Genomic DNA, 11,191 nt, shown 5'->3' on the forward strand with positions numbered 1-11,191 from the left:
AAACTCCACAGGTGTGGGCGACAGCTAATGCTGACATAGCTATAACGTAGTCAGGTGTTAAATTAAAAAGTCCTTCTGACTATCATATAATTTCCCCCATTGCCCACAAACCACTTCCTTTTCTACCCAAGAATTCTTCCCCATCTCCACAGCAGACAGAAGGCTGGTGCCTGTGTGTCAGGCAAGCATGAAGTCGATCGCTGTAACGCTCTGTCTCCTCTGCTTTCAGTTTGGAGCCCTGTATGGTGAGTAGCAGTTTGTCTTATTCTCCTCGCAGTAGATGTCCCTATGGAATATAGCCCACCCAGAGAAGGGAGGCGGTAAACAAGGTCTGATAGCACGGGGTTGGAGGAATGGAGGGAAGGAAGGGAAGCAGCTGCAAAAAGACCACTCTTGACTTTAACATCACTAGAGCTGGTGGGAAGAGAATTCCTGCCAGAAAGGGCATTTGGTCTGAGACAAAATGTACAAGTTTTCATTGTCTGTATTCTTTAGCTCATCTGCTCAGTGTTATCCGCTAGCTGTTTAGACTGCAGTGCTCCAGCCAGCTTCCCTTGCTGGGCACAACGTCTTAGAGCAGCGTGATGGTGAATGGCTTAATAAAGAGACACTAAGTTATTGATATTAATCCTGGTCATGTTTGAGCAGGGAATTTTTGTACTGTGAAAAATGTGTATGGCATGGAAGGGTGGATGAGATCATTTTGGTGCAGGCTTGAAACGCGGACAGACTTAAAAGGAGGTGTAGCTCTCCAAAGGCTGTGTTTGAGAAGAGGCAGGGTGACAACGTTGATCTCAGTCCAGCCATAAACATGGATGTAGCATTTTGCGTGGTTCGGTGTTTTGTAACAGCTATGCAAAGTGAAATACCAGAGTTCACATTTATCTGAGACCTGAGATTTAGTGAACAGAGTTTCTAACTGAAGCATTCATTATTTAAACATGTTGTTTGAAGGTCATGCAAAGGGTTATTGAATATATTTGCTTCTGAAATTCCAGTGATAGATAGGTTCCAGATAGGTTTCAAGTCCTTCTGTAGAATTTGAGTAGTCCTGAGATTTCATACAGAATTTAAGCTTTCGTTTAAATAAAAGCTCATTTCCAGCTCTTTAGGCAATGCAGATACCCCTCTGAAGGTTAACTAATACAGCAACAGCATACTGAGCTTTCAGACATTGAAAAATGGGTGATATCAAAGGGAAGGAGGATAGTGGCCAGTATCAATAAAGGGACACAAGCTGTTCTTTTTCTCCTTGAAAAACCATTCTTAAATGTAACAAAAACATCCTCTCAATTTTGTTAAATATTTCTCAGCTAGTCAATTTAGCAGGTATACTTCACCAGCACACTTTTACATGTGGCTGGAGCTATCTAACAGGTCACTCCCTTGGAAGAAATAGGCTGGAATTTTAAGGGTGCAAATAATTGTTCTATCTAATACTGGCAGTTTCCCCTTCTTTCTTCCTTTCCTTCCAACATGGAGAATAGGTCTTGGGCAGGGCCCGGACAGAGGAGATGGCAGGAGAAAGACATAGCTTCCAGTGAGAAATGGCATCTCACTATTTATTTTTTACAGGACTTTTAGTATAATAAATACTAATTATTATCATTACTGCTAAAAAGAAAAGGGCTGTAAAACAGCAGCTCTATGTAAGACACATGAGTATGACACCCTCATTTAGAGAGTGAGCTAACACTCCAGCACTGTGGCAAATTTTGGGTAGTAAAATCAGAGTAATTTAAAAGCATGTTTTTGTTGTTTATTTGTTTGTCTCTTTGTTTTAATGTAGTTATTAGGAAGCTCTACTTCTGATCTGTGGATATTGTTTCAATATAAATACCTCATGGAAGGTGATATATGTGTGTGTATGTATTGTGCAATTTGGTAAACCAATTGTGACCAAGAAATTGCCTGTAAGAGCTTCTTAGGTAGACAAATGCAGGCAATGGGATTTTGGAGTAGAGCTGTAGGACTCCATAGCACTCGAGGCCCTTGGCTATGAAATGCTGTACATGAGTCTTTTGCATGCCAACGTTTGCAAAGTATTATCATTGTTTACCCGCATAACTCCTGCTGTCAGCACCGGATGAAGCCATGGTCACTTCTCAGAAGGGTGTCTGAAACGTTACCAGCAATTACTGAAGTGTTAGTGGTATATTTTATAATAGTTTCCACATTCCACAACATATCTTATAGCACAGAAATAATTCAGATAGTTTCCTAGAGTACTTCTGGCCATTACTTGCTTTGCCCAGAAGGACTGCCTTCCTCTTAACCCTTGATTCCTGAAGGACAGGAACATGTTAGTTTTAGGCATATGACTAATGACACTGAATTGAAGTGCCATCTTTCAGAGTGCCTTGAAAGATTAAAAGATACAGCAATTTAAAAATGGTGTGTGGTTTCATCGGACATTTAGTAATAGTAAAACAAAAGTGCTTGTTTGAAAAGCAGGGTCTGCACTCTGTTTGCTCATGTTCAGTGGCAAACACACCCAAGCAAAATTATGCTTGTTCTTTTAATCAGCTGATTAGTTTCGGAGAGCTGGGGCAGATAAAACAAAATGCAAGAAAACTAAGTAAGATCCTATCCTATCCTATCCCATCCCATACCTGTTCTGTTCTGTTCTCCTACTTTAAAATCCAAGTTCCAAAATTAACCAAATGTGGTTTTTAAGCTTCTGTTAAGACCCGAATATGTAATGGATTGTGGTGTTTGCAAATAGCGTTGGGTCTGCTGAAGAGCAATGAGAAAGCTCAAAATTGCTGTCCCGTTAAAATGAAAATAACCTGCCTTCTAGTGGCCTCTGCGTCCAAGCACCACAGCTGCAGAAATTCGCAAGCCTCTGACAAAGTACTTTCCCACTGCAGTAAAGATGAAAGTAAAAATGTCTATCAAAGGAGCTGAGGTAGACACACTTGTTATCCAGGTAATCTCTTACAGAAATGTACAGGACTCTAAGTACACACAAACATAGGATGCACACACACACACACTCTTCACAGTTTGACATAACAAGATGCTTCTCTCATACCCAAATTCATCTCTTGGATTCGCATCTGCTTGACAAGAGGTGAGCTAGGAACAACTCTACAACTCTACAACAACATCAGTGTGACACTTAGAAAACCACTGAAAGATTTGTTTCCTCTTGTTATAAATATTACAATTGCATTAGTTCTTTTATGAAAAATACCAAAAGGAACCTTACAGCCAAATGCAAGCATTTTTACTGCTGAACCAGTGATATTCTTCTGCTCATTTTCAACTCTAACAGGATATATTCTTTTATTCACATTTTTGTGGTAGTATTAGGGAGGTTTTGTGAGTAAATCTCTCAATATTATTGGATGTTTTAACCTCCATTTCCTATATTCCACCTCCCTAAATGTACATTTATTCTCATAGGAGCTTGGCAAATGACATGCTTCTGGCCATTAACCTCAGAGTGCTACAGGGTTCATAGGATTACCCTAGGAATGAACCAATACAAATGGGAACAGGAGAAGGGCAATCGGCCGTAGGGAGGGGGAATAAGCTGCCTTTAGTATGCAGTGACAGAACATTCACATCAGGACTTGATGCAGAATAGCTATTGAGCTGGAAATTCATATTGGATCTCACTCATTGTGGTTACCCATGTAGACAATTTTGTGTTTTAATCTCAGGCACTGTTAATCTCATTTTAAAATATGCTCCCTTTATACTATGCTAAGCACACTCTTCTGTGTAGTCACTTGTTTCAGAAGAATACTAATTGTATTACTTTTACTGAAATGGTCCTTCACAGAAACACATTACTGAGCCTTTCATGAAGATAGGCAGTTACAGCTTCTGGGCCTGAGAGGATGCAAAACAATTTTTCAGCTTGCCACAGGGTCACATGAACTTCACACTTAATCACCTCGCTCTGCCCTTTTCCATTAAAAACAAATATTAAAACCATGATCTCTGACAAAGATTTCAAACCACCCAGTATGAAAGGGCAATTTCATTAGCCAACAGCAGAACTGAACTGTTCTCGGAGGCGATCAGACGCATGAAATTCCAAGCTGTTCCTTCACGCAGAGTAGCGCAGCCCCATTCCCCTCCGGGGTGTCGGGGTCTCTGGGACCGCTTGGCTCTGCAGCTGCCCAGACCCCGAGCCAGCATCTGCCTCTCCTCTCGGACATGCAGTATCAAAAGTAGAGGCCTCGGTCAGCTACAGGTGGGGGACCAGGCCAGCTCGCGTATACCCTGCTCTCCCTAGCTTCTGCTAGATCAATACACTTGCTGTTTTCTTTCCTTCCCTAAATAATTTATCTGCTGTTGGGCCTAATTTTAAAGGTATATGTCATCAACCCACAGGCCACTGAAACTAGAGCATTTTAAAAGACCTTTATTTCAAATGTTGTTCTCCCAGCACCTGATTTCCTTCACCACTCAGCACGCAAGTCATCAAGAAGCGTTTCCTTATTTGACCTCTGCTTTCAGCTTTTCAGGCCGTGTGCCTTTCTGAGGGCTTGCACTCTCTGTATCGAGAGCTGTAATTCAATGGGGGTTGACAAGTTGTGTTTTGTCTGTCTTATCTTCACACCAGTGGTACAAGATACCTTGTCTGTTATCACACACTTAAGTAATAGTCCTGAAAGTAGTACAGATATTTGAACTGTCGCTGTGTGACACAAGGCCACTGACTGTGCGCAGTAGACCAGGAAGAATGTGATAACTGGGAAGAGGGTGAATCAATCAAAAAAGGATAACAGTTTGTATTGCTTTCCAAGTGCACATCACAAAGCATTTTTCACAAGTCCATTAGCTTATGTGTCACACTAAAAATATTTTAAACGAATATTAATTCATTGCAACGCCCTTACCAGTGGTGATAATTGGGGAGCAACAATTCAAAGCAGAAAAAAGTGTGGACACCAAAAGGTTGCCTCAGTCCAGGAAGAGAGTTGAAACCATTCAACATTACATGAATGAGAATAATCTTCTGTTCCTGGGCATGTGCAGGCTGGATGTCGTGGATTGCAGGTGCCTTGGGAAAAGGATTATTTACACTGTGCAATCAGTGCAGTACCCAGCACAGTCGGGGACCTACTCTGCATGGATCCACATAGCAATAACAAGAATATGATTATGTATGAAAGTCTTCAAGTATTTGTCCCCTGTTTCCTTAACATCGAAAAATCTTGATGTAGAGTGCATTTCAATCTAAGCAACCTCTAAAGAATTTGCTCAGACTACCTGAAGACAGGAAAGGCTGATACAGGTTTTTTTTCTACCTGTCTGTGTAGTATATAAACCTCTAATTTTTGAGCAATACAAAAAAGGAAAAGTCTAAATGAAACACCATCAGGCTGAGCTATGCCTGCTACTAATGACACACAAACCATTTCAAAGCAGAGCGTGCTGCCAACTCAGACAGAAAATTCCATTCTCAGTATTGCCATAGTGGGTGGTGAGGGAGGTAGCACCTTAAAGAAGTCCTAAATAATTAACAAAAGTGTGCCAGGCTCCTGTAACAGAGGCTGCCTAAGCACAACAGACTGAATGCAGCTTGATAATCATGAAGAGAAAAAGTTTGAACAGAAAACTATGCATTGATGAATATTTTCTTGCTGCCTATCTTGGAGTACCTTCCAGTTATTCATTCTGGATGTGCCAGAAGAAGATATTTTGATGCAGTGTTGGGAAACAGAAAAACATAGAACAAAATGGGCACTACAGTCTGGAAACAGAATATAATGCTAACTTATTGCCAGCTCCGGATTCACGAGAAAACAAGAGTATGCTTTTTAATTTGGGATACATTTCCTCACTATCTCTGGGGAAATTCTACTTTCATCTCAGTTTCTATTCTTTAAGTACGCCTATTCCTTCTGCAGAGGTGTTTTATGAATTTCTAAGTGCTATATATGTTATCAATATTAATTCTTGCTCAATTAATTTTCTTTCTACATTATTTTTATACTTTGTGATTTTATCATATCATGGGATTTTACAGAGTAGCACTGAGACAAGATCAGATAGGCTCACGACACAAGTACTACCATTAGAAAATAACTTCAGCATCTTAACATCAGCCCCTCTTCCTGCATTTCTCTTCTTGAATTTTAAAAAGCAAACAATTTATTTTTCAGGAGCTGATACCTGCTCATCAAGACCATGCAAAAATATAGGTAAGACACATTCACATAATTTGGTGTATGGTTTCAAGTGCCATTCTAGATCAGAAAATACTGTCTCTGAAGAAGAGGGTTTTCATTTTTTTACAGCACACTTTAACACATTTTTTTCTGAGGGCATTCTCCATGCTATTGGTTACTGATTTTACAAAAGTCAAACTGTGAGGTAGCAGGAGATCCTCAGTCAGTTTGCTTTCTTTTTCTTCTCCAAGAAAATAAAAATAGAAACATTTTGCAGAATGAGAGAGTTGTATAACATCTGTCAATATTTTCTGTCAATGCTTTCAGGAAGGTCAAATATGATTTTTGGGTTGCATGTGAATGCATGCACGCAGTGACATTTGTCCTCTGCTCATGTCCTCATGGTCGTGATAAAGGTCATATAGTCATCTAAGTAATTAAGTTTAAATTGTATGGCATGCCCCAAACCACTATCTCAAAAGGAAAGACAGGTCTTATGGTTAAGGCATTTATGTGGGAGTTTAGGGTTCAAATCCTGTTTTGCATTTTCAGCTACGGCACTGACGTTCAGATTACAAACCCTAAACCAGAGATAATTGTCACCATTTTCATTCCACCTTGTTTTATTTATGAATAGGACAACACTGAGGCAGGGATTATATGTCACAGTGTTTGGTCAAAAGAGGCCTTTAAATATTATGAAATAGGTCATTGATCCAATGCAAACAGAGACCTGTCCAGCCTCATAGCAGATAGCAGGCAAGATGTTCTCTGTTTTCTCTGTAATGTGGGACATGACCAGAACGATGCACTGGTATCTCACAGTACAGGGCTGAGTGGCAAAGCCAGACTGTTCTGAGTGTTTTAAGTTTCTGTGTTTTAAGTTTCTATGACACGGTTCGCTTGCTTTGTTTGAATGAGTTTCTTACCACTTTAGGGATTCTCTTCATTGCTGTTTGAGTGACTGCACTTACTATTTTCATGTTTTCAGATCAGCTGCATGTCTCTGACCCCCAGGTGATGGTGGAATTTAAGAGTGGAAACTTTAAGTTCATATTCCACAACCCCAAAAATGTGAGTGAGTTCAGCATGACCCTCTTCAAAGGGCACGAAAAGAAGGAGATCTGTGCTCTCCATGTGAGCAAGGAGAAAGCTATCCCCAAGAGTAACGTCACCTACTGTCAGGCAGAGCATTCAAATACCAGCACCACTTTCATACTAACAAATCTGGAAAGAAAGCACATCGACACTTATACCTACTGCCTGGAGATGTTCTTACCCCCTCCTTACATAGATTGCCTCCTGAAAGAAACCTATTTGTACATCCAGGGTAAGTTTACTTCCCTTCTCCCCTCACTTTAAACAGGCTGATAAACAGACACTTGGTGTAGCTACAACTGCAGTGAGAAGAGTTCCAAGAGAGCATAAAAGTACTCAGGAAGGGTCCTCCATACAGATCAATAGCAATACTGTCTGCTGTCCTTCCCTTTCTACCCTTTCCCATTTCTCAATGCCAGGACTAAACAAAGATAAAAGCTGAAATGCTGCGTCTAAAATTATGTGGTTGGGCAAATTACATATTATCCCCCTCTGCACTTAACACATGGTGATTGCAGAATCAGGCTGTGCCGTCGTTTTTTTGTCAGCGGTGTTTTCCACTGCTGTCCACTTCCACTTTCCTGACAGCCAGATACTCATAGCTATTGCTAGCTGTTTCATGCCCTATCATATTTTATCCAAGATCTGGACAAGGTTGATCTTGTGTCCCCCTCCACTTGCCTTCCTATCCAAATATGACTGCCAAAGTCCTCCCTTCTTTTGACCAGGCTGCCCTTTTAATTACCTGTGCTTACACCTTGTTCAGAACTTCAGATCTGAAATATCATCATGCTCTCAGTCTGGGCTTGGTTTCTTTTCAATCTACACTTTTAACCTTGTGTACCAGCAGTTAGGCTTTCACTTCTCCTTCTGGGAAAACTGCAGTGTTTTGTTTCCTGCTGAATACACTTTTCTAAGGCAGCTCTTCAACTCATGGAAATCCTTGTCCAGAGCACCCTTTGGCTGTTTCATCAGATATGAAGAGGAGATAAGAAATAATTTGACAAGTTGTTGGGGGGGGTGGGAGGGGGAAGTGCTGATTCTCAGCAATGCCATTTTTTGCCTCCCTATCTCCAGATAAGGAAGACTGCATTTCGCTGGGAATCATGTCATGGGTAACTATTGGCCTGATTGTGTTTGCCATGATTTCCTGTGTCTGCTGTGTAGCAGCCTGTCGCTTAAGGAACAAGGTAAGCAAGTCTACGAGATTCTGCACAACCCTCTTTCCAACGGTCATGGATGGGGAACTTGATTTAATGATATTTAGAGGGTGGGACAGGCATATACTCAGCACGTGCTATGTTTTTTGACAAAGAGACTGAGCTGTTAATTTACCACTGAAATTCACTCACTGATGACAGCAGCTCAGATTTAATTTTTCTAAGACAGAATTGTCTATTGATTTAAGGGCTGGGAATTAAAGAAAAGAAGAGAAATGCTGCACAGGTCAGCAAAATTACTTTGGTAAGCAATTCACCTGATTGTTTTCTTCAAGAGGGGGAAACAAATCATCAGTGGAGCAATTCCAGCTCTGTTCTGGAGCAAAAGCACTTAAAGAAAGAACCAGTTGGCTCAGGGAAGAAAGGAGACTGTGGACATTAGTTATTTCTTTTTGGACAGTGCGTTTTTCATTTTCAGTTTGTTCTATTCCAATTTTTTACCTGAGTGACTGTCTATTCTGACTTTAATATTCACACTTAAAACAGTCAGATTAACTGTCCTGTTTAAAGAACAAAGGTAGGAGTGGTGGAGGTTAGTGACCACAAATTAAAGTCATGGCATTTCCTCTCTGTTTGCAGAATCAGCAGTGTGAATCCAACTCCCATGAGTACAACAGTGAATACATGCCCATGGCAGCAGTGAATGCAGCAAAAAAAACAAGGATCTGAGGTTGTATTAAGACTAGTAGTACTTGAACCTTTGCCTGTAACCGTTGCAAGGCTTTCTCTGGGAGGGGCCGGGCTGCTTGCTGTGCCTCCCATTGAGTCTAGGTGGGTGGGTGGGAAGAAGGGATCAGCACAGTAGCTTGTGCTGCAGGAAGGGGAAACAGAACAAAGTCTCGGGAAAGCTTTTGAATCAGAATGGTGGGCTGGTTCCTAGAAATGCAACTGTTTTGCTTTGCATTGGTGCCAAGTGATGATCTTATGCATGAGGAAGGCATGTAAAACTGTTCCATTCAAATTCTTCAGATAGTGTGTGCTACCCAAGGAGGTGCAACTGATTTACTGTATTTGCTCAGGGTTACTGGCTAGGGACAAACAATCTAAAGGGAGTAAGGAATGTCCCAGTTACTTAAATCCTTGCGTAGTAGCCAGAAGCAGTTTGGATACAGAACAGGAGAGGTTGGACTGATTCAAACACATGCGGGTTGCACATAACTAATTCTCCGTTTCTATTCCAGGTTTAAGTTGCTTGTGGCATAGACATTCTGGCAGTGGAAGTTTCCAGCTACTTCAACCTGGGCAACGGGAAAATCCTGGACAATGGGAAATGAACATTTCCTCACCTTCTGCCTCCCTGAGCACTCAGGATGGTCCTGTACTCAATCATGAGACACCCGCTCTACCACTGCTCTAAGCTCTGTTTTGCTCTAGCCTTGTGTGTTAACTGACACACTGCCTGATCCACTGACTTGTACACGAAATGCTAACAATGTGTTAAAGATGTCAGCTTTTAGTTGAAGAAAATGTAGGGTTTGCTTGAGAGTAGATTCTTGCAGTGGTGCTACAGAGGCAACTTCTTTCTACAGTTTCCTTTATGGTAACTTTCCACTGGGTACAAAAGAAAAAAAAAGAAAAAGAAAAGAAAAAAAAAGACTACCTCCAATGCCAATCCTTGTGGCACAGCCATGAAGTGCTGTCAATGTATTGCACAAGCCCTTTTATTAGGGCTAGTCTAGCCTGATGCTATGAAGTCATCTTCACTGTCAAACTTCTTAGCACCACATTAGGTGAGTGTGGTATGCACACATGCTCTCCTGCCTGAGAGAGCACAGCAGAGACTTTACTGTGACATAGAACCTCAGGAGCGCTCCAATGCATTTGTGCTATCAGTACATCTTTGCCATTCACACCATAGGCCTCCTCTTATTTAATTAAATTCTGAATTCTTCTTCCAAAATAGTAATATATTACTTTTGAGACTGCAATCACTATTTAAATCAGTACAAACCTACAGGGTAAGCCCCTAAACTTGGAGGCATGATGTCTCCTATTCACATGTCTTACAGCACCAATACAACAGTGTCCGTAAGGCCAGGGTATTTGTGGACTCTGGTTTGCAATTATTTTCTTCTTGTGGTTTGACATGAAACCTTTACCACTTCCCCAGTGGGTTTAGGGGTTACTTGACCTTCTGAAAATTGCTCAGTCTTCAGTATAGCCCAGAAGGTCAGCTTTGTCCTGGGCTGCATCAAAAGAGGTGTGACCAGCAGGTTGAGGGAGTGGATTGTCCCCTTCTCCTCTGCCCTCATGAAGCCCCACCTGGAGTACTGCATCCAGGTTTAGAGTTCCCAGCACAAGATGTGGACCTGTTGGAGCGAGTCCAGAGGAGGGCTACAAAGATGATCAGAGGGCTGGAGCACCTCTCCTGTGAAGACAGGCTGAGAGAGCTGGGGATGTTCAGTGTGGGGAAGAGAAGGCTCCAGGGAGACCTCATTGCAGCCCTTCAGTACTTAAAGGGGTCTTATAAAAAGGATGGAGAAGGTCTCTTTATTTGGGTAGATAATGATAGGACAAGGGGGAATGGTCTTAAACTAAAAGAGGACAGATTTAGACTAGAAATTAGGAAGAAATTTTTCACTGTAAGGGTGGTGAGGCACTGGAACAGGTTGCTCGGAGAAGCTGTGGATGCCCCATCTCCAGAGGTGTTCAAGGCCAGGTTGGATGGGGCATTGGCCACCCTGATCTAGTGAGTGGCATCCCTGCCTATGGCAGGGGGCTGGAGTTGGATGATCTTTAAGG

General features: G+C 41.6%; 1 protein-coding gene across 1 annotated transcript; it reads left to right on the top strand.

Annotated features, from left to right (window-relative positions):
- On the top strand, nt 1-10,012 carry LOC118170052 (inducible T-cell costimulator-like). The gene is made up of 6 exons (XM_035331959.1): nt 1-245; nt 6,126-6,164; nt 7,123-7,461; nt 8,307-8,419; nt 9,029-9,119; nt 9,631-10,012. The coding sequence occupies exons 1-5, from the start codon at nt 188-190 to the stop codon at nt 9,116-9,118; spliced, it is 639 nt and encodes a 212-aa protein (XP_035187850.1). The 5' UTR covers nt 1-187; the 3' UTR covers nt 9,119; nt 9,631-10,012.
- Nucleotides 10,013-11,191: the final 1,179 nt, after the last annotated feature.

This window comes from Oxyura jamaicensis, chromosome 7 (genome assembly GCF_011077185.1).
Source record: "Oxyura jamaicensis isolate SHBP4307 breed ruddy duck chromosome 7, BPBGC_Ojam_1.0, whole genome shotgun sequence".
NCBI classification, from domain to species: Eukaryota; Metazoa; Chordata; class Aves; order Anseriformes; family Anatidae; genus Oxyura; species Oxyura jamaicensis.